The 24,550-nt window shown below is 41.2% G+C and overlaps 1 protein-coding gene across 1 annotated transcript in view; it reads left to right on the top strand.

Moving 5' to 3' along the window:
- Positions 1 to 24,550, top strand: part of ADAMTS19 (ADAM metallopeptidase with thrombospondin type 1 motif 19) — a 228,382-nt gene that overhangs the window by 167,532 nt on the left and 36,300 nt on the right. Inside the window, 3 exon segments of the mRNA XM_054568513.1 lie at positions 2,878 to 2,958; positions 15,410 to 15,567; positions 20,909 to 21,062. Coding sequence (XP_054424488.1) covers positions 2,878 to 2,958; positions 15,410 to 15,567; positions 20,909 to 21,062 — 393 coding nt within the window.

Raw genomic sequence — 24,550 nt, 5'->3', positions numbered from 1 at the left:
GTCTCTGGTTATAAAATGGGATAGGATGTTCCTACATACAAAGCAAACTGTCACAAAATAAGGATACAACTTACGACTTTGACATCACAGGCTTTATCCCAACTTTTAAGTTCAATGGTAGCCACTCTTACACTCTTTAAAACATGTGCATTCTCAGTTGTGCTAAAATGCTTATTTACTAAAAAATATCTAGGCCCCCAGTCATTGTCTACCTTTCTTCAAATGTCTTTGCTTAATATTTTTCTTCCTCTCTTCTTTAAGCCCAGGCTAATTCAACTATTCTCCAAGCCATCCCAATTGAATAACAAAAAGGTGCTCTGGATCTAACTATAAACCTAAATGTAACTGTTGTCCTAATGTACAACATACCTCTGAATTTACTGCTAAATGCAAACAAGAATTTCCAGCTACTACCTCTACTTTTCCCTACCAAGTCTTCTTTTGTAACATCCTGAAATCTAACAACTCCAAGCAGCTGAATTCATGCACTCGGAGACCAAGTCATCTCTTGAGTGTGACACTCTTTGATGTTCCGACTGCTTATGGCACAGTTGACCAACAAACCTTCTTGAGGTTCCAATCCACTGGGTCCTGTTGCACCTAAATAGGCAGATCTTCTTCTCGGGATTATTCCTTCTCTAATTCTTTCCTGATTTATTTTTAATCTCTGTTAAAAACGATGACTGTCACCAAGGTGGGGTTCTTGACTTCTCTCTCAGTTGTTTCCACTCACTGTCATGGCTGAAATAGCTGCCTCAGTGAAGATGCTTCCGGAAGGTTCTCCAGTGGCCTGACCTTTCTCCAGAGCTGCAGATGCCTCCGAGTTCTTACTGGGCATTTGTACTCGTGTGTGATACCATTTTGTTAAATACAAATTCCAGGGCTGAGCTCATTAGATTCTCACTCCAACTTGACCTCCGCCTTCCCGTAGGCGGGGCCCCATGCTCACATCAGGAATAACAAAGCCCAGAGTTCAGTGCTTGTTTTCCCACTTTCAACTGGTCCTCAAGGTCAGACGTTTTTCCCTTCCCAATGCCCTCCTGGGTTTTTACGTTAGACTCCCGATGCTGTCACCTACAACTGCGTTGCTGGGTGTCCTGCATCCTGCCTTCAGGGAAAGGCTCTCCAGCCGGCGGGGGGCGGTGGGGGAGGGGGCCCAGGTTCCTTGCGTTACCATGCCCTGAGGCTGCAAATTGATCGATCCAGTGTCCTGGGCGTGTGTTGAACTCTCTTTCGTAGAGCTGTCTTCTTACGTCTCATTCTGTCAGAATTATGTTATTCATGTGCTCCTAAGGACACCACCTACCCCCTTCCTTTTCTCTACGTTTGTTGAACCCGTCCTTCTGTGTATACCCAGAGCCCCTCCACTTTTCAAAGGCAATCCCTCCAAACACTTCTCTCCGAAGCTCCCCTTGACTATAAAAATGGCTCTCTCCTCGGAATCATAGTGATTCTGGCTGATGTCAGTGTTTCTCAAACATGAGTAATGTATATAACCCTTTACAAGGGAAAAAGGGACAATAAATCCCACTTCTGTGAGTTAAAAATAGCAGCAAACCTTTTGAGCGGTGATGGGATCAGAGAAAGGCAAGAGTTTAAACAACGTGGTTTGTATTCTTTAGCAGGGAGGGAACCGTGTCATTTTGCGTATGATCTTTTAAACATAATTTTTGAAGTTTTAGGTAACTCATTTATATAAGGTATTTCTGCCTTGTCTTTTCAATTCTGTTATCAGCTCAGTGAGTGCTCAGACCTTACCTTACTTCCATGTACGAATAGACAGTGAGCACTTCTTTCTCTTTTCACTGCTGCCTGCTTGTTCGTGGAACAAAAGGATAGTGCTTGTGTGGCTTGGTATTGCTAAAAATGGTTACATTGAATAAACAGTGTTGGCTAATGGAAATTATGATTCTAAAAGCTTAATTCCAGCCACCGCCACCAGGTGGGGTATATGCTACCTTTTGGCATACACCAAATAATTGAAACAATTTCAGGAATTTGAATAATTAGCAGCAGACAACTCTAGGATTACCTATTGTGCTATTTTAAAAGTAGCTTTGAAATTAGACTTTTATCAGATATATGGAGCTACACATATATACTAAGAGAATGTTCACTATTATTTCCATTTAATTTTGAAACCTAACTACTCAGCTAAAAGAGTAGTCGTCTGTATATTCCACACTGAACAAAGTCTTGATTTTGACTTTTTCTGCACATTCTTTCTTTTATCCCACATTATTCTTATCTTATTTCACTTCAAGCTCTGTATTTGTAAAACTTGGCTGAAAAGCCTTTCCTGGGAAATGGCTAATTGTGCCTTGCTTCTAGCCTTCTGACGCCTCCCAGGGTGACCCTGGATCACTTGTGGTGGCCTTACACTTACATGTCAATACACCCAGTTTCAAAACTCTATGTTAGTCTGCTCAGGTAGTGCACGGTCTCTTGTCCTGTGCTTAGCTGCTCCAGGGACCGGTCCCCACGGGCCACACCTCCTTCCCCGCGCTTTCTAACCTGAAGGAGTTCCTGGAGCAGAGTCAGAGGTTACCTGCTCTGTCTCAAGATCCACGTGTTTCTAACCGGGCTGCCCCATTGTGCTTTCTCTTTTCTCAGATTCCTAAGCGATCAGTAAGCTTTTGACATAAAATGCAAGTGTCTGTTTGCCCTTGATAGCGCTGTAGATCTTTCTTAGCATCTTTCCAAGAAACTTCTCCACTTGAAATTATGACAGCTTTTGTACCTAAGATGTTTTTCTTTCTATGGGTATTGAAATGTCATATCAAACACCAAACTCAAAAGACGAAAGGGCAAGTCAACTAAGCAAAAGGCATCTCCTAAGAACACGAGATTTATTTCCTGACTTACTGGCTCTTACAGGTTACGTGGAAGTGCTGGTGATACCTACGGGGGCCCGAAGGATCAAAGTGGTGGAGGAAAAGCCGGCGCACAGCTATTTAGGTAACCTGCGTCAGAGACACACAGCCGGCCCGCACGAGCCCAGCTCCCTGCGCTGGGAGTCTGATGACCACAAGGATGTCGGTCTGTTTCTAGTTATGTGTGTGAATTTCCCAGGAAGCACCTCTTGTCACATCAAGTAGAAATTTCTTTCCGGGGACTTCCCAGGAGCAAAAGCAATCTGGTTGTCTGTGTGTTTGGAGGGAGGTAGAAATTGCTTCCATGTGTTAGTCTACGTTAAAAAAAAACACTCATTGGAGGATTTGGATAGGTTTTATTTCATATGCATTCATTTATATAAAATATATATTTTATAAATATATTTCATATATAAACACATATTTCTATTTGTTGCATATGTAAATAAATATGTGTGTGTGTATGTGTGTAATGGTTAGTTCAGAACTAGGAAATCTTGTGGAATTCTTTTAAAAAATTCTACAAACTGAAAGGACTTAATCTTTTAATGGGAAATAATGCTCTCTCTTGCCTCACCTATGTAGACAGTATTTAAAATTTTTAATTATTACTTGTGCAGAGAATTGTATCAGCTATTTTAATTGGGCCAATTAGTGATTTTTAATATATGAAAGAAAATACTAAATTGTCAAAATATATATTGCTTCGTATATTCAAATTTGAAACTAACTCATATGGAGTGAAGTGTTATAGTCACAGCCTCAGAGGTGGATGGACCTAATGTGATTAGGTCTGGCAAAAACCACAATATTCTCCCAAAACTTACACATTGTATTTGTAATATCTTTAAAGAAAGCCTCCATGTCTTTTTTTTTCTTACCAAAAATAATGTCCTCATTATTCTTTCTCAAATAAGAAATAATATCCCAATAAGAAAACACTTTGTACATGATAAAAAAAATCCAATATTACATGATTGTACTCTATAATATTACAAATAGTCTATACTTGGATTGAGTTATTGTTCTTATTAGGGTTTGCTTTCTAGGAGTAGGAAGATTTGAGTAAAAGGGAAAGTAAAATAAACCCTTTGTCACATAGCCCGTTCATTAGTGTGTTATTACTGATATTTAAATTTTATCTGCTTTTAACCTTCTATGGTTTTAAAATGCATTTTAAGTGCACGTAAATCATCCCAGATGTCAAAATTCAGATTAAAGCTCTAATACCCAGTTTTTGGAGACACTCTGCCAACTCTAGACAGTTTCAAAATACTCAATAGCCGACACTTGGCTATTACGCTGGGGAATATGCCCCCGCCCCCGCCCCGCCCGAGCTGGAAGGGAATACACATGTCTCAGATGGAGTTATCTCAGATTCTACAGAACTCTGCATCATACTATGTTTTTTAAGAACCTGAAAAATGTGGCTGAATGCACGAGCCAGTTCTCCAAATGGGCGGTCTCCGTGCTCCCTCTGGTTCCTGGTTTCCCAGGCTCTTCAGCCCACCCTGCCTTGATGCGGTCTCTTCTCTATGCCCTGCTCAAGGTCAGCAAATGTCCTCCATAGTGACAACCCCGTGGTCATGTGCTATTGGACCTGTAAACAGCATTAAAGACTGTTGACCTTTCCTCAGTTCCATAATTGCCTTCTTCTTTTGCCTTCTAAGACCTGGGACCCCTCCCTCACTGGGTGCCCCTTACTGGTCTCTTTTGTAGGACTCTCAGCCTGTCCGTGGTTTCCAGATTTTTTGTGCTGTCAGCTCAAGCCAGGGCTCTGCTCTCCTCCCTGCTGTCCTGTCTCCCTAGGGAGCTGTGTCTACCTCCATGGCTTTCTGTGTTTATTTGATGCAAATTGTCAAATGTCCCTCATGCACCTCAGAAACAGTAAGTTTAAATCGAAATTTTTATTTCTATCACATACCAAAACCTCTTTCTATAGTAAATGTCACCCAATCCATGGTGTATGACTTCTGTAAAAATTACCACATACTTTTAGGTTTCAAAAAACAAACGTATTCTCTCCCAGAGCTGGAGGCCATGATCAGCTTGATCAGTGGACCAAAATTCAAGGCAGCTGCAATGCCTTTCTCTCTCTGGAGACTAGGGAGCATCCGGACCTTGCCTCTGCTAGCGCCTGGTGGCTGCCAGCATTCTTTTGCTTGTGACCACCGCATTCCCGTGTCTGCCTCACTAATGTCATTGCCTTCTCATCTTCTCTGTGTTCAGATCTCTCTCTTCCTACCTGTTACAAGACAACATGTTGATTGTGTTTCAGGCCCGGTTGGATAGGCCAGGATAATCTTCCCATCTCACCTAATCAGAGCTGCAAAGTGTGTGTGTGTGTGTGTGTGTGTGTGCGCGCGCGCGCGCGCGTGTGTTTGCCATATGAGATCGCATACTAGGTTCCAGGGATTCAGGCATGGATGTCTTTTTTCCCCACACTAACATTTTTTTTAAAAGTTGTGGTAAATACACATAAAATTTACCACCTTAGCTGTGTCAAGTATTCAGTTCGTTGGCACTGAGCACACGCACTCTGTTGTGCAACCACCACGCCATCCATCTCCAGAAGCCGTCTTCCCTTGCAAAACTGAAACTCTATGCCCATTAAGTGATACCTTCCCATTCTCCCCTCCTCCCATCCCCTGCTAACCGCCATTGTGCTTTCTGTCTCTGTGATTTTACCACTCTGCATACCTCGGTGTGTGGGAGCATGCATAACTGCCTTTTTGTGACTCACTCAGATCCCTTAGAGGGGTGTCCTCAAAATGTACCCATGCCATAGCATGTGTCAGAATTCCCGTCATCTTTAAGGCTGACTAATACTCCATTGTTTGTATATATCACGTTTTGTTGATCCGTCCCTTCATCCGCGGACACTTGGGCCGCGTCCCCTTTTCAGCCGTTGTGAATAACGCCGCCATGCCCATGGGTGCGCATGTCTTTCTTCAAGACCCCGTGTTTCATTCCTTTGAGCATGTGCCCAGAGGAGAATTGCGGAGACAGACGGCAATTCTATTTTTAATTGTTTTGAGAAACTGCTGTGCACCGTCGTCCCCCCGACCAGCAGTGTGCACGGGGCCCAGGTTCTCCGCATCCTCACTGTCACTTGCTGCTTTCTGTTTATCATGGTGGTAGCCATTTTCATGGGTGTGAAATGGTATCTCAGTGCAGTTTTGATTTGCGTTTCTCTAATAATTACAGATGTTGAACATCTCTTTGTGTGTCTTCATTGGCCATTTGCATGCATTCTTTGGAAATATGTCTTAGTCCTTTTCCCATTTTTGAAGTAGGTTTTTTTGTTGTTGTTGATGAGTTTTAGAAGTTGTCTATATGTTCTGGATATTAATCCCTTATTGAACATATTATTTACAGATATTTTCTCCCATTCTGTGGGGTTTTATTCCGTTAATAGTGTCTTTTGATACACAAAAGTTTATGTGTATGAAATTTTTAATTTTCATGAAGCTCAATTCATCTGCTTTTCTTTTATCACCTATGTTTTTGGTACCATATCCAAGAAATCACTGCCAAATTCAGTGTCATGAAGCTTTTGCCTTCTGTTTTCTTCGAAGAGTTTTATAGTTTGAGGTCTTACATTTAGATCTTTGATCCGTTTTGGGTTAATTTTTGAGCCTGGTGTTTGTTAAAGGTCCCACTTCATCTTCCTGTCTGTACGGTCATTCAGTTTACCCAGAGCCACCGGTTGAAAGACTGTTCTTTTTCCCCTGAAGGGTCTTGGCATCCCTGTCAAAAATCATTTGGCGACGCTTTATTTCTGGGATCTGTATTCTATTCCATTGGTCTATGTCTGTTTTTATGCCTGTAGCACACTGTTTTGATTAGTGTAGCTTTCTAGTAAGTTTTGAAATCAGGAAGCGAGAATCTCCAGTTTTGTTCCTTTTTTTCAAGATTGTTTTGGCTATTTAGAGTCACTTGAGATTCCATATGAATTTTAGGATAGTTTTCTTTTATTTCTGCAAAAACAGGGGGAGAGCATTGAGAATTTGATAAGAATTGGGTTGAATTTGTTGGTTACTTTGGATAATATTAACATCTTAACAGTATTAAGTCTTACAATCCATGAACCTGGAATGTGTTTCCATTTATGTCTTCTTTAATTTCTTTCAATGATGTATTTTAGTTTTTATTGTATAAGTCTTTCACCTCCTTGGTTAAGTTATTCCCAAGTACTTTTTTCCTTTTCGATGCTATTGTAAATAGAATTGTTTTCTTAATTTCATTTTCTGATTATTCATTTTTAGTGTATAGAAATGAAACTGCTTTTTCTTGTTGACTTTATATCCTGCTACTTTGTTGAATTCATTGATTAGTTCTGTTTTTTTGTTTGTTTTTGGTAAAATCTTTAGGGTTTTCTACATACAAGAACATACCATATGTGAACACAAATAATTACTCTTGTTTCCTTCTGAGTTGGATGCGTTTTGTGCTCCTGAATTTGTTTTTTTAGTATTTTCATGAAGATTTTTACATCAGTCTTCATAAGGGAAATTGTTCTGTAGTTCTGTTTTTGTTTGTTTTGTTTTCGTTTGACTTTGGTCTCAGGAAAATGCTGGCCTCCTAGGGAGTTAAGAAGTCTTTCCTCCACTTCTGTTCTTTTGAAAATTTGAGGATTGGTGTTAAGTTCTTCTTTATTTTATTTTTATTTGTTTTATATTTTATTTATTTATTTTTAGAGAGGGGAAGGGAGGAAGAAAGAGAGGGAGAGAAATATCCACATGTGAGAGAAACATCCCTGGTTGCCTCTCACACACCCCTAACTGGGACCCTGACCCACAGCCCAGGCCTGTGCCCTGGCTGGGAATCAAACCGGAGAACTTTCAGTTCGCAGGCCAGCATTCAATCCACTGAGCCACGCCAGCCAGGGCTGGTATTAGTTCTTCTTTAAATGTTTGGTAGAATTTACCAATAAAGCCGTAAAGTCCAGGGCTTTTCTTGGTTGGGATATTTTTGATTACTGATTCAGTCTGCTTACTACATATTAGGTATATTTAGGATTTCTGTTTCTTTGCGGTTCGGTCTCAGTAGGTTTTGTGTTTATAGGAATTTGTTCATTTCATATCCAATTGATTAGCATAATATTGTTCGTAGTAGTTTCGTATAGTCCTCTTTATTTCTGTAGCATCAGTTTAAATGTTCCTACATTCATTTCTGATTTTTTAATTGTCTCTTTTTTTTTTCTTAATCCATCTATCTTAAAGGTTTGTCAACTCTGTTGATCTTTTCAAAGAACCAACTTCTGGTTTTGTTGATTTTCTCAATTATTTTTTATTTCACTTATCCCTGTTATAATCTTTATTATTTTCTTCCTCCTGGTAGCTTTTGTAAAATTCTTTAAGTTAGGTTGTTAATTGGAGATCTTTCTTCTTTGTTACTGTATTTATAGATATTAATTTCCTCCAAAGCACTGCTTTCCCTTTGGCAACATCCGTTTTGGGATGCTTGTTTTTAGTTCCATTTGTCTTGAGTATTTTCCAATTTCCCTGTGATTTCTTCTTTGATCCATTAGTTGTTTGAGTATGTTGCTTCACATTCCACAGATGTGTGAATTTTCCAGTTTTCATTCTGTTACTGATTTCTAACTTCATCCCATTGTGGCCAGAGAATATACTTTGTATGATATCTATCTTTTAGGGCATGGATATGTTTGGGGGAAATTATCTCTCCTACCGCACTCACTTATTTCTCTCCAGGAGTTCCCCTGGAACTTCACCGCTCTAATACATCAGCCAGTCCTGTCAGTTCCTCAAATCGGTCACTTTCTTCCAATATCCACTGTGACCCCTAACCAGGCCACTCCCTATGACGTTCTCCTGCTTTATTTCCTCTGTAGGACTTACCACTGTGTGAGTTGTCTTATTTGTTCACACACATGCTTTTATATTGTCTGTCTCCATTGTTAATTCTTGAAGGCAGGGGTCTTTTTGCTCAGAGCTGTATCTGCAGTAACTAAAACAGAGTCTGGCACACAGGAAGTAATAAAGACTTTCTGAGTGAACTTTAATTAAGGAAAGATGGTTCACATTTGTATAGTGATTTGTATGAGTCAGCGCATTAAATATATCCATTAAATAAATCCTCACAAAAACTGTATGAAGTGTGTAGCACTAATTTCCCAATTTTTAAAATCAGAGACTAAAGGAACAGAATTTAAGTTTCTTTTCTAAGATCACACATCGAAAAAACTGTGATCCTAGATTGAAACCCAAGCAGTGTGGCCATAGTACCTGGTTCCTGCTGTCTCACTTTTCCTTTTTCTTTTTTAATCATAGCCTTCTACACAACACTTGTGATTTTAAAATACATGTCATATGTGAACAAATTTTCCCTGAACTTCCCCCCAAATCCCTCCTTTTCCCCTTCTCTTAACTGATGTGATGAAATGCACAGAGTTAATTCAGTGGAGTACAAATCATGGAATGACTGTGTCCCCTATTGCCACCTCCACCTCTGCCAGATCCCGTCCACCTTCCTTCCCTGATGCAGATCTCTAAACATGAATCTCCAATCACTTTTTGTCATTAAAAGGCCATTCACCCTCGTGACTGGTGTGGCTCAGTTGGTTGGAGCATCATCCCATAAATCAAAAGGTTGTGGGTTCAATTCCTGGTCAGGGCACATGCCTGGGTTTGAGACCAGGTCCCCGGCTGCGGGTGTGCAAGAGGCAACCAATGGATGTTTCTCTCCCTCCCTTCCCTTCTCTTTAAAAAATAAATAAAATCTTTTTTTTTTTAAAAGACCACTTTAAAAATGGAATCACCAATCTGTGTTAAGTGTTGGCCTCATTGTCACTTTTCCTTGTGCTTAGTCTGAGGCTCAGACCTAAGTTATCAGGGTCTTTTGCCTGTATCAGGAAGTAGCATCAATGCCCCTAAATGTCCTGAACACTAGTCTGGAGATTAAATCAAGGTTGAAAATGCTAATACATTACCATGGTTATTTGAGAACTCACTAAGTTTCCTTATTTGCTTAAGTGAGGAAAATACAGCTATCTTGATGAATTAGAGGGAGTGTACAAGAATGAAGACGCAGAGACCAGCTCATAATCCAGTCAAAATCGTAGGACTGGGAAAACCCCAGTGGCTTCCAGGGACACTGAAGAGGTTGAACCGTTGAAACTTGTTGGAAAGTGGGTGTGAGTATTGATACACCATGAAGTTTCAAGGATAACTTCTATGTTTCTGGCTGAAACAACTGGGCAAGTAATGAAGGCATTTACTGAGAATAAGGCAAAGGGATGAGGGGCAAATTTGGGAGAAAAGAAAATGACACAGTATTAAAATCCTATATTTCAAGCCTGTGATAGGTATTCTCTGCCAATCTTTAGGCAGAGAACACATACCACAAACCACGTTTCCAAAAAGCCCCTTTGGGCATTGGAAGGAAGTCATTGAAAGTCATCATCTGAAAGAGCATTAGGAAAAAGAAAGGAAAATGATCTTATCCCGGCTAACTGATCATTCTTTAACAAATCAATTTGTCTACGTCAAACTGTATTATCTCGTAGGAGACATTTAATTTCCTCCCAGTACAATGATTGTTTTTTATTACTCTCTGAATTGCATTCACATATGCAACAATCTGCTTTTCTGAAGATGGCAGCTTTATTGTTTTAATAACTTAATAATTTACTCCAAAGCCTAAAGTGGAGAACAGAGTAGGTCAGAGAGACCCGTTGGCAGCGGTGAGAGCAGCCCCAGGTGTCAGACTAGTGGGGTCAGATGGGGCCTTGGTTCGCCAGCCTCAGTACTTGAGTTCTGGCCAGGAAAGTATTCAGAGGCAAGACTCAAACTATAAGAGAAAGTTTATTTAGAAAGTCGCAGAGGAAGAAGAAGTGAACGGTAGAAGAAATAGGCTCAGGAAGCAAGTTGCGGAGGCAAGAGAGGGAGGCCCTTGGAGCTTCAGAGAGAGAAGGGTAAAGGGAGCGCACCTGGGGGGAGGAAGGAGAGAGGAGGAGGAGGGCACAGGTGAAGGAGAGCCCTGGACCCTCAGTCCTAAAGGCTCTTAAGGGTGGAGATATTAAGGAAGGTCCCAGGGGAGGATCTCAATAGAAGAGTCATCCGCTTTCCAGGCGTGTCCTTTCAGGGTCGTGGTCTCCACTGATTGGTCGATGACAGGGCAGGGGGTCCTTAGTCAATGCAGCTGGTCCTGGCGTCAGTGCTTCTCTGGTTTTGCTGCTTTTCTGGGTCTGGAACTGAAACACAATGGAGGCCTGGACGAATTTGATGCAGGTCAGAACCTCACGGTCCTGGGGGCTCAATGCTTAGGGCCTATTCTCTGGCCCCCTTGTGCCTTCCCTCTCCAAAGGGTCTAACCCGCATGACTAGCAACGTGCCAGGGGAGAAGAGGTCGGGGGAGGGTCCGAACCACATGACTAGTGATGTGAAAGGTCAGGGGGTCTAAACCTTGTTTCCCCAGTTTTGCCGGTTGCTAGGCAGCCAGGGCTTTGCTCTGCTCATGTGTTTCTAGCTGCCTACCACGGACACCATGTTATATCTCGACAAAATCATTATAGCCTATGATTTGCAAAGATCTTAAAAAGGTCATATTGGCCAACCTGCCTTGCCTGCAGCTTAGCATACACCCCACTATGGAAAAACTTCTTACTAAAAACAATGGAACGTGTTGAGCAAAATACAAAGGGAGGAAAAAAAGAAAAACACTTTTCAAATTTACCTCCAAACTGGAAAGAAGTGAAGGAATCTTCCCCTGCCAAACGCAAAGTATTGGGAAGCCAGGGTATTGGGCTGCCTGAAGGCCCACCAGGGATTTATCCTGAATCCTGGTGACACCGTGGACAAAAAACACGGCCTAAGACTTTTGCAAAGTAGAGACTCTAATAGGAGATCAAGCGGGACCCCAGAGGACCTTGAGCTCAAAGGGAAGGGGAGAGGAAATGCATCTGCACCTCAAAGGTGAAAGAAAGGCAATGTCGACTTTGGTACTAGGCAGAGGTAGAAATCGCTTCCCTGAGAATTTGCAGTCGAAAGCAGGTCTTCCTGTACGTCTGCAGGTCCACTTTCCCCGACTGTGACCTCCGAAACGCAAAGAGGGTTTTTTAATGAGGTTACCACGGTGGTTGGTGTAGGCAAATGAAAAGTAATGCACCTTTGAAGGCCTCAAAGGAATTCTCTAAGGTTCAACAAATATAATTTTATAGTAAAAAAAAAAAAAGTTCCGAAAGCATAAAAGGAAATAGACACTACAAACAAAACAGTAAAGGTAAGGGCAAGAAGAATGAGGCATATTTGTCTCATACATAGGAAATATAAAAATATATGATCAATATGTTTAAATGTATAAAAGAGGTATTTAAAAATAAGAATAGATAGAAATCGATGAAATACATTTAGAGAACCAAATGTAATTTTTAAAATAAAAATTTAAAAACAGTAGAAAACAAGATAGGGGAAAAATAAAAATTGCACAGCAAGCAGAAAAAAAAGCAATCACAAAATAAGATAGTATACACAAGTCAAAACATACCAGCAAATTAAAAACCTAAATCTGTAATTAACAAAATGTATGTGACTGGACTTTAAAAATAACTTAGGTATATGGTATTTTTTAAGAAGTTTTTTCAGGCATTTTTATTAGAGATTTTTCAAAAAATACTCCTTTATAATTTTGTCCTGAATATATGTTGAAATACAAGAAGAAAATAGAATTATACTGGCCAAAATAATTACTCAAAATGTTTAATAGACTTTAAGAGAAATAAAAAGAAATATTTTACCTTTTTGGGGAAATCATTATTTTTAATCAATTTAGCATTACGTGAAGTATAACCATTTCCAGAGGGTAGTAGCTGTTTGCAAAGCATTGAGAGTTTTCTATCAACATATTTCAAGTCTAAAATGTAAGGTAAAATTAATATTTATATATTTTTCATAAATCTGAAAATATGTATGTTTAATATTTTATCTGAAACATATACTTTATATGCAGTACATTATAAATACATTATTTGCTAGAAATTAAGATTGATGAGGTAAAATTTTCAGTAATTTTATTAACATATTGCTTGGAATTATGTGAACGTCAGCACCAGAACATCCCTCCATGGCCCAGAAAAACCCTAACAGATAATCAATAATATATTTAGTTAATTTAAATAAAAATGCAACTGAAAAATGTCTTTAACCTCCATAGTAATGAAACAAGTGCTTTTTAAATCTAGATTATTCAGAATTTAACTCCTAAAATGTCTCCTCACCCATCGCTTTTTTCTAGTCTTTTCCATCTCATTATTTGCCATTATAGCCCACCATTTTCTCACCCTAGGCACTTGGTGTGATACCAGACACGTTTTTCACTTACGACAATCAAGTCAACCTTATATTTTGTAAATTACACTCCTAAATTCCTCTGGATGTTTTCTCCACTCCTAACCCAGGCCCCCTTGCTTTCCTGGGGCTTCTATGTGAGTGTTACAGCCTCTCTTCTCTCTCCGGATCGGTCCCACTGCAGCCAGTTCTCTGCACAGTATTGTTCAATATCTTTTACAGCTTTCCTTTTGTTTTCCTTAGGAAAAAACCCTCCAAAAACTAACGAGGCCTATGAGGCCTGGTGCTCCCTGCTCCAGCCTCACGTCCTCACGGTCCCCTCCAGGGTGTCTGGCGGCAGACGCGGTGCTCTCACCGAGCTGCTGCGCTGAGCTTCCAGACCTTTCCCTTCACAGTTTCCTCAGGCTCCAGGGCGCTTTCTCTGCTTCCCTTTCGCCTTGGCCGAGGTCTCCAGTACATGGTGCCCTTCAGGCAAGCCCTTCCAACTCCCTGGCCCCACAAGCTTCAGCATAATTAGTGTTAGTTACTTACATAAATAACTCGTCTGAGTTCTAGTTCACCAGCTAGATTATAAATGCCATGAAGCCAGAGAATATATTTTATATTGTTCATTTTGAGAGGGCCCAGAATGTTGAATATTGCCCGATCTAAAGCTGATACTTGGTATGTAATTCCTGTCATGATTAGATGTCATGCAACAGAAAGGTGCTTCCAAGAAGGTGTTCAGAATGGGTACTTCAGACACTGTTATGGAAGCATAAGTAGATGCAACCTTTACAAAAATCAGTTTGAAGTTGTTTTTCAAAATCTATGAATGCTCAATTTTGTAATTCTAAATGTGGGACTCTACCCAAGGGAAATATTCAGATGAACACATTCTTAGTGTATAGTATATTTATCTGAGCATTATTTATGATATAAAAATCTTGGAAACCCTCAAACATTCAGTAAATAGAGATTAGAGTAAATAATATTTAGGAAGATTATTGGCTCAAATTATCAAACATTTTCATAGATTATGACATAAAACCGTTGGTGAACATGTAAATGACTGTTGAAAGAGAATTCAGTTATATGGGAAAGCCTAAAATTTTTAACTTAGCCCTGGCTGGTGTGGCTCTGGATTGAGCACCGGCCTGTGAACCTTAAGGTCACTGGTTCCATTCCTGGTCAGGGCACAGGCCTGGGTTGTGGGCCTGGTCCTTGGTCAGGGGCTTGCAAGAGGCAACTGATTGATGTTTCCCTCACACATTGATGTTTTTCTCCCTCTCTGCCTCACTCCCTTCCCCTCTCTCTAAAAATCAATGAATGAAATACTTTTAAAAAATTAAAATTTTTAATTAAAAAATTAAATCGTTTTTGAAATAAATCTTTAAAATGGTAATTATGACATCTCATGTCCATGTCATGAATCTTAGTTACAATAAATAGTACCAGAAATCAGTTCAAAAAAGAAACAGAGAACAAGAAGGTAGGTAAACAGTTTAATCCCATACAAATGGTGGCTGTTTATGGGTGAGAATTAGCATTCATCTCCCATTTTTGTGTACAGCAAATCACAAATTAAGGCTGTGAAAGGGTCTTGAGTCCTGTTTTTAAGACCAACATATTATTTTTGAAATTTTTTTGGAGTGAACCTAATCCTCCCATTTTGATCTGTTGGTTAACATCGCTGTTTAATGCTGTTTGTTAAGAACTCATGGACACAGGCAACGACGGGGCAATCACGAGGGCTGTGGAAGAGCGTATGGGGGGATAAATGGTAATGAAAAAATCCAATAAAAATGAACTATTGGTGGCATTTCTTTCATGACTCACTTTGCTCAGTGGCGCGGGAGCTGTGGCCATGCAGAGATGGCGTGCAGCCCTCACATTGCCCGGGGGACCACTGCGCGGACAGCACAGACACACGGCGCCCTGAAGTGGGAATACACTGCAGACGATTAAGGGCCAGAATAAGGGTTACAGGCGTCAGCTGTGCAAAGGAGGCCAGAAGAGGTCGCGGCGAACGTGGCCACGTAGCTGGGACAGTCGCAGGGGAGCAGGAGAGCCTGTGGCGTTTGCTCTGGTTTCGAACTTCCCCAACGAGGATGTGCCTCGTTTTAGGACAGGGAGTCGACCCATTTGTTCAGAAGTGAATGAAATACTTCTAATGAAGTCATGTGACATGGGTATTGACTAATACTTCCTCCTGGTGAATTCTCGCCTTTTTGAACCTCTTTACAGCACTGAGAGACACTGGGAAGCAGTCTATCAACAGTGACTGGAAGATCGAACACTCTGGAGCCTTCAACTTAGCGGGAACTACTGTTCATTACGTGAGACGAGGCCTCTGGGAGAAGATCTCCGCCAAAGGTCCCACCACGTCACCTTTACACCTCCTGGTATGAGGGAAAGAGTCGATGATGACATTGCGTAATCAGTCCCTGTGGCAAAGGACATTCCCACTGCGCGTTCTATAATCTTTTTTCCAAATTTGAAATGTTAGGTAGACATTTAAAATCATTTAAGAGGTGGGCTTTTAGGGATTTTTTAAATGTGTTTTCAATCGTGATATATAAAAACGGAAATTATTACAAGAGGAGCCAAATTTTATAGGGACCCACAGACTCAAAGTAGAGGTGAATTACAAGCAACACACACAAAAAACCCTCTTTTTCCTAAAAGCGTACATTTACTAACCACAGTGGAAGTCTATGGAGACAGTGCTGCAACGCGGTGAATCATAGCATTTCATACATCCGTGAAATGGGCCTTGTCTGACTCTGTATAAAATGCCTTCGAAAAAATGATACTGTTTCTGGGGAAAAGATTTGGTAAATACATCCAACAGTGCTTTCAGTGCTCTGTTCCGTTTTCTTACTAGGTTAATTGATTCCTGCACAGAACTGTGGCATCTGGAATGTTTGGGATCGGTCTCTTTCCCCTGTAAGAACAGGCGGGGCGTGCAGCCGGACAGAGTTTGGCGTGGATGAAGCAGGACCCCGGGGCTCTGCGGCCAAGCGCGTGGCAAGTTCAGGCGCCCTCTGCGACCTTCGCCGCTGCAGTCATGCTAACGGCTGGGGGACCAGAGGCTTGACGGCAGAGCTGGCATGTTTTCCGTCCTAGTGACAAAGTCTAAAATTCAGGCATTTCAACACCTCTTTAAGTCCACATGTAGAAACAACTTTAAAACACGATCGGCTGACTCTTTATTTGGAGTGTGGTATGCCACATTATTTAATATCGCCGCACAATTTAAGTTGAATTTGCCTTCAATTGGAGACATCTGTGTTGCTAGACTAGGAGTTAGAGGTTCAAATCACGTATTGGCGCGTTTGCTTTTCCTACTTGGACGGGCCGGCAGAGCGCCCGGGTTCCTGCTCAAGTGCACACTCTGCTGCACTCGGTCTGGGGAGGGGCCTGAGATCTGCACTTCTAACCAGCCCCCGGGTGATGCCCCTGCTGCGCGTCCTCAGGCCACATTTACAGTGACAGTGTTTTCTAGAATTTCAATCAATAGGTGTTATCGACAGGGATTAAGGGAGCAAAGAGAGTTGCATGGGGCCTTCTGTTCCAAATCTTGCTGCTGCTGCTGCTGCTACTAAAAATGACTACCTTTCACTGAGCAGTGAGTCAGACATGTCCAAAGTACTTTATGTCTGTTACAGCATTCGGTCCTCACGGTGACACTGTGTAACATGTACTATTATTACTCCATTTTACTGAACAACTAGTACTGGAAAGGTTAAGAGATATGCACAGTGTCTCCCAATAAGTTCTTTAGCTGAGACTTAACCAGATATTAATGAGCCTACTATGCTGCCTCTCCTGACATGAAGCTTAGACCTAAGCTCTTTACAACAGCCTTGGATCGCTAGTGTGTGCACTTGGAATAGTGATTTGTTCACCTCCCCACAGTTTCTTTGGGTCCCATTATTCCACTTGAATGGGAAACTTCACTCTGTGCTGTGCGCCATCTGGAGAGAGGGAAAAAAATGACTAAACAAACACTGTATGCCCAATAGCTGACTCTTTCCATGGTTGGGTCACTTATTTTTTTTAAATTTACTTTTCAGTTACAGTTGGCACGCGATGTTATGTTAGTTTCAGGTGGGCAACGTAGTGATTAGATGGTTATATACCTTAGGAAGGGCTCACCCGGGGGCCCCCTAAAATAACCACCTTCCCAGCAACAAACATTTTTAATGATTGAATGACAGGAAATGCCATCGGGTGGCCCACATTTTTTATGGCACGAGACCAGAGCTCTTTTACTGAGCCTCTAATTCAAAATCTCAAAACAGTCGATGTGAGACCTCAGTGCTGGGCAGAGGGACTCCCTTGCTGCAGAATTCTTAATCTGACTGGTAGTTACCGAGGTTTTTCCTGGAAGCAGGACACATAATTAAAGTCAGTGAACTATGTCTAAAAGAAGGCATCTATGTGACCTGGATTTATGCAGTAATCCAAGGGAAACTGCACTTCTAAGATGTTTTTCCTTAATGACTATTGCAGACGGAGCGCCTGTGCCGCATTTTGAAAGGCAGCACATCTGCTGTGCCCCGGCCCCTGCCCCTCCACTGGAGACTATCACACTTTCCTTCTTGCGCGAGCTTGCCGCCAACCTCAGACGCTTCCAGGAGGAGCTGGTGCTGCTGTGGCCAGCGCGTCTGTTTCAAAGAGCATTATTTATTCGAGGGCAATCTAAAGTTCTGTCAGGGAAAAGGTGGTTTTTTGTTTGTTTGTTCTTTTAGGAAAAATAGACAGGTTTTTATTTAGTTAAATAAGTTGGCAAGTAGCTGTTCTTTATGTTTATTTCATCAATTTAAGAGCTCTGTAATAACCAGGCTCATCGAGAAAAAGAGAGGCCCCAAATAAATAAAATCAGAAATGAAAGCAGAGAAGAACAACGGACACCACAGGAATACAGAGGCTTATGAGAAAATACTACAAACAATTACATGCCAACCACTTGGACAATCTGGAAGACATGAATAAATTCCTAGAAACATACAATCTTCCAAAATGGAATCAAGAAGAAACAATCTGAATAGACCAATCATACCTAGTGAAACTGAAGCAGTAATCAAAAAATTCCCAGCAAACAGAAGTCCTGGACCAGATGGCTTCACAGGTGAACTTTACCAAACATTCAAAGAAGAATGACTTCTAAGATGAGAGTGACTGGGTCTAACACTTATTATTCTCAAACCATTCCAAAAAAATGCAAGAGTAGTGAAGACTCCTAGGCTCCTTTTATGAGGCCAGCATTATCCTAATTCCAAAACCAGATAAAGACACTATAAAGAAAAAAACTGTAGGCCAATATCCCGGTTGAACATAGATGCTTTAAAACCCTCAAAAAATATTAGCAAACAAGATCCAGCAATGTGTCACAAAGATTATATACTATGATCAAGTGGGATTTATTCTGGGAATGCAAGGCTGCTACAATGTCCACACATCAATTAATGTGATACATCACAAAAACAAAATGAAGGAGAAAACCTACATGGTCATAACAATAGATGCAGAAAAAGGATTTGATAAAACCCAGCACCCATTTATGATAAAAACTCAGCAAAGTGGGAGTAGAGGATTCATCCCTCAGCTAATAATGGCCTTATGTGACAAACCACAGCAAACATCATACTGAATCGGCAAAAACTATAAGCATGTCCCTCAAGATCAGGAACAAGACAAGGGTGTCTGCTCTCACCATGCTTATTCAACATAATACTGGAAGTCCTAGCCATAGCAATCAGACAAGAAGAAGGAAAAAGTGCATCCAAATTGGAAAGGAAGAAATGAAACTGTCATTATTTGCAGATGACATCATACTGGATGTGGAGGACCCTAAAGAGTCCACCAAAAAACTACTAGAACTGAACAATGAATTCAGTAAAACAGCAGGATACAAAATAAATATCCAGTAACCAGTGGCATTTTTATACACCATTAAAGAAAACAATCCCATTGACAATTGCTTCAAAAAGAATAAAATCTAGGAATAAGCATAACCAAGGATGTAAAAGACCAATACTTTGAAAGCTACAAGACACTGAAGAAAGAAACTGAAGATACAAATAAGTAGAAACATGTATCCTGTCATGGATAGGAAGAATTTGCACCATTAAAATGTCCATACTACCCAAGGCAATTTATAGATTCAATGCAATTTCTATCAAGATACCAATGGCATATTTCACAGAATTAAAAAATATATTCTAAAAATTTATATGGAACCACAAAAGACCCCAAATAGCCACAGCAATCTTGAGAAAGAAGAACAAAGTTGGAGGAATCAATCCACTTGACATCAAACTATACTATAAGGCCATAATAATCAAAACATTATGGTACTGGCATAAAAACAGGCAGATAGATCAATGGAACAGATTAGAGAGCCCAGAAATAAGACCATGCCTTTATAGTCAATATTTGTCAAAGGAGGCAAGAACATAAGGGGTTAAAGATAGTCTATTCAATAAATGGTGTTGGGAAAATTGGATAGGTATGTGCAAAAAAAATTAAACTAGATTATCTGTTTATACATACATGAGAATAAACTCAAAATGGATTAAAGACTTAAATGCTAGACTTGGAACCATAAAAATCCTAGAAGAAAACATAGGCAGTAAAACCTCAAACATTCTCAGAGCAGTATTTGTTTTGCTCTATCTCCTCAGGCAAGAGAAACAAAAGAGAAATAAACAAATAGGACTACATCAAACTAAAAAGCTTTTGCACAGCAAAGGAAACCATCAACAAAATGAGAAACAACCCATTGAATGGGAGAATATACGAGCATTAACAATGGCTGGACTTTTTCCTGACCGCCCTTGGACGTGTTTTCACGCATCACAATGTGTTACATAGATAGCTTCTATAATCCCACGGGTTCATGGAAGTGATATATGCCACGGAGTTGTCTAACATATTTTGTGCAAATGCATTTATAAAGAAACATATGTCTACTCATTGTTTTATTTAAAGTGATTATATTTCAGGTACATATAATCGCTTATGACCGTTTGAAACGGGTATGGTTGCCCGTGACCGGCTTTGAGCCCCGAACGGCACGCCCAGGGAGAACAGCACGGACGGCGCCCCGCCCACGCCCACGTAGCCCCCAAACCCAGCCATTCTTGTGTAGCCACACATCCTTTATAGGCCATTGCACGGTCCGCATGCGTGCACATAACTGCCCCATTATTAAGTTAATATTTTAACAATATTCAAAATTAACTGTAAGTGTCCCTGGAATGAAATTCTCGTCTTCCAGGTGGCCTGGAAGTTCTCCACCCTTGTGGAGTAAAAGGAATTCCGGAGTCTTCTGTCCTCTTCCCCTGTTGATGTAGGGACTTTCTAGTCATCTTTCCATTTTATACGAATCAAAAGGCTATGCCTGATATTAAATTGTGGGTTATAGCTTGACATTAGAGGGGTACATACCCAAGTACATCGACCTGAAAGCAAATGATCTGGTATCTTTGACCTCATTCAAGTGGTCTTTCCTTCATGATGTCCTTAGCTCAGAAGCAAGTGTGGAACTTCCAGCTTTTCAGAAGTATGACAGTTACAAAACTGAAACCATAGTGTCACATTTCTACTGTTTACTAGGGAAGCGTGCCCACCGTGCAATAAGCATTGTAGGCTATAGCATCCTTAGTTTTATGCTTCGCATTGAGTGTGCTCTCCTCTGACCATCTACCTTCATCACTTTAATATCTTCTATTGTAGGTGCTGCTGTTTCAAGACCAGACCTACGGCCTGCACTACGAATACACCGTCCCCTCAGACCCCCCGGCGGAGAATCAGAGCTCTAAAGCCCCTGAACCGCTTTTCATGTGGACACACACAGGCTGGGAGGATTGCGATGCCACGTGTGGAGGAGGTAAAGGACGGCCTAATATGTACCTTTCCAAAACAGTAGTTGTTTCCTGATTAACTACTGATCATTAAGACAGACCTGCAACCTCTTATCTGAAATTCCAAACTCCATAAAGAATGGAAACTGAAAGTTTTTCTGTGGCACATTTAGTGGCTAAGTATGTCAACTATTCAGTATTCTGCTGCAAAATTTGATGTGAATTGAAAAAAGGCCACTGAGGTTCGTTACATATGTCATTTGATATGACTGCTCATTGCTTTGCTTTCTATAAATACAAATGTAGTTGCTTTCAGGGGCTGCCCTGGCACCATACTGGTCATTATGTCAAATACATGCACTTTTTATATTTTACTTTTTATCTGTGTAAAATATTAAAAGTTTTAAATTCCAAAGCACATCTGCCCCCAAGACCTGAAATGAATGCGACGGTGCTAGGAAAGAGATACTGCGTTTGCGTCTGTGTTGTCTGCGTACTTAAGCTAAATCTGTATAGTGCCGATGGGAAAAATAATTTAATTTCCCCAATTCCTTTCTTCTGATTTGTTTTAGAGTATATCAGTAGTTTCAATAAATACAGAAGTATCCTGAAATTTGAATCAAAGTTTTTTATTTTTGTTTTTCTATTAGAAGTTGAGTAGGCAAAAGTACAAAATTACTTCAGCATCAAATGTGAGTCCAGGAGATCACAAAATCCTACCGATGAGAGAGGTGACCGCCGCAGGGTAAATGCGTGGTCAGTTACAGAACCAGTGGGCACCAAGGCCAGGCCAAGATCCCAAGTCACCAGGCTCCCAACTTGCGCCTGTATCTTGCACATTGGGAGTGTGGTATTTGCATTCTTACTTACACTTAGCAAATTTCCCACTGCTTTGTAGTAACTCAGGGCCCCCTGAAGCGAAAAGGAAACATTGCATTTAATTATTCAAAAGTATGTGTTTTCTATACCATATAAACTGATTAGCACGAGACAGAACATCAATTTTGTTTTCTAAGGGAAGAGACCATTGCTACATATAACCTAGATTTGCTGCAGGAGATTTGCTAGAAGTGCAGACAGAGACTGGCACGTGAAGAAGAGTGTTTGGGGGAAAGGGAAACAGAAAACGCACACATACATAAACAACGTGGAACCAAATCGTGATAAGCGCTCGGTAAAAATTCAAGAGCGGGAAGTAAGCGGGGCTTGTGAATATGGGAGGGGCAGGCACAGGATATTGGAGTCAGAAAAGGCCAGAATGGGCTCGCAGTAACTTAAACATCTGGTATGAAGCAGGGCCCCCTGCGGGGGTGTCCTGGGCAAAGAGTTCCCAGCGAAGGCCCGCGGCGGGCGTGGGGGCTGCACACGGGCGGGGCAGGAGGAACACCAGCCTGGCCTCCCTTTACTCTGAGTGAGGTGAGACGCCATTGGAGGGTTTGAATACAGCAGCCACTTATTCTGGCTTATGTTTTTCACCGTTATTTCTGTTTCTGAGCTGAGAGTAGATAGAATGAAGGAAAAGGGTAAAAGCAAAGAGATCAGCCAGGAGGTTATCGTAAAAGCCAAGAAATTGGTGACAGAAGTTTGAGCACGGTGGTGGCAAGGGAGCCAAGGGGAGTGGCTCGGTTCTGCGCACATTTTGAAAGCAGAGCTGAGAGAGTATGTCAATGGGCTAGATGTTGAACGTGAGCGAGGGAGGTGTCAAGGGTGACTGTGATGGTTTTGGCTAAGCAGCTGGCAGAATGCGGTCACCACTGACTTACGTAAAAAGGTCTGTGGCATAGCACAATTAGGAGAGTTTGATTTTCCAAACAGATTTGAGATGCCTATTGGCATTCTAAGTATGATGTCAAGTAAGCAATTGGATATATAAGTCGGGTGTTCAGGAGAGAAGATTGGGCTAGAGATATACGATACGAGGTCTGTCTGGAAAAAGTCCAGCCATCGTTAATATGATGAAAACGGTTTGTGTGACATCGATGTAACCTGGCAACCAAGGACAGTGGACTGGAATGCACATGCGTGAACAATGATGCCATCACTGTACTGGTCAGGGGGGGCGGTAGCCACAGTTGAGTGAGCATGTGCACTGTGTGGCCATCACATTCAAAATGACTGAGTGAGTAGGGCAATGAATCTGCATCAAATTTTGCATTAAGCTTGGACATCCCTCCGTGGAAACCCTTCGGATGATTCAGGAGGCCGCAGCTGTGGGCGGCTGGTGACTGGCAGCCTCCTCATGATGATGCGCCTGCACAAGCATCACATCTTGTGCAGTTTTTTGGCAAAACATCAAATCGTCCAGGTGACCCCGCCGTCCTACTGACAAGATTTGGCCCCCTGTGACTTCTGGCTTTTCCCAAACTAAAATTGCCTTTGAAAGGGAAGAAATTTCAGACCATGGATGAGATTCAGGAAAATATGACAGGGCAGCTGATGGCGATTGGGAGAACTGTGTGAGGTCCCAAGGTACCTACCTTGAAGGGGACTGAGGCGTCATTGTCTTATGTACAATGTTTCTTATTTCTTTTATCTTCAATAAATATCTCTATATTTCATATTACATGGCTGAATACCTTCTGGACAGACCTCATATATGGATGACATTTTTGAATGCTCTAAGTGAAGTCACCTAAGGAGTGAATGAAGAGAGAGAAGCTGTTGGAGGATTGAGCCTTGGGACACTCTATCATCTCAAATTCAGAGAGATGAGAAGGAATAGCAAAGCAGATGAAAGCGAATAGCCACCTACATAGGAGAAAAGACAGGCAGGTGAGAAAGTATTACAAGGACAGAGTGATAGATTGTATCAAAGCTGCTAATAAGTAAAAAATTGTGTGGCTTTGGGTAGTAAACACACAATGCAATATGCAAATGATGTATTATAGAATTGTACACTTGAAACCTGTACAATTTTATTAACCAATATCACCCCCATAAATTTTTTAAAATGAAAAAAGTGGACTGCGAATTGACTCTCATGTCTAAATATATTTATATTTTCAAATACATTGTATGTATTGTATTTGAAACAAACAGATCGATGATGACGCTGCCAAAATTAATTTTAATGAAGTATTTGACCCAAAATACTAAGTGGAGTGGATTCAAGAGAAAATGGCTTGCAATGAAGTGGAGGAAAGGCTCAGGGTAACTCAGGAAATGCGGCCGAAAGGAGAAAACAGATTAGTGTAGCGGCAATCGGAGGGGAATATGAGTTGAAGAGTTTGTTGTTGCTTTTAATAGGGGGAATAATACAGGATTGTTTGCCAGTGTGCATTTTCTAGAATAGGACGGAAACTAGAGATGCAAACGAAAGAGCAGAAAGCGCAGGAGTGATAACCTTGTGAGAGCAGGACGGGATGGATGGAGCAGGTGGCGTCCGGCAGAAATACGAAGGCCCCTCACCAGTAACGGGAGAAAAGACGGCGCAGTAGATGTGATTTATGGTGGAACTCTCCCCGTCGCGGCAAGTTTACCAGTAAAAGCCATCTCGCTGAGACGGAAGGTGGAA

This window comes from Pteronotus mesoamericanus, unplaced genomic scaffold, assembly GCF_021234165.1.
Source record: "Pteronotus mesoamericanus isolate MK-2021 breed Mesoamerican mustached bat unplaced genomic scaffold, CSHL_Meso_final contig_2, whole genome shotgun sequence".
NCBI classification, from domain to species: domain Eukaryota; kingdom Metazoa; phylum Chordata; class Mammalia; order Chiroptera; family Mormoopidae; genus Pteronotus; species Pteronotus mesoamericanus.
The sequence above is the reverse complement of the archived record's forward strand: the minus strand, read 5'-3'. Positions and strand labels throughout refer to the sequence as shown.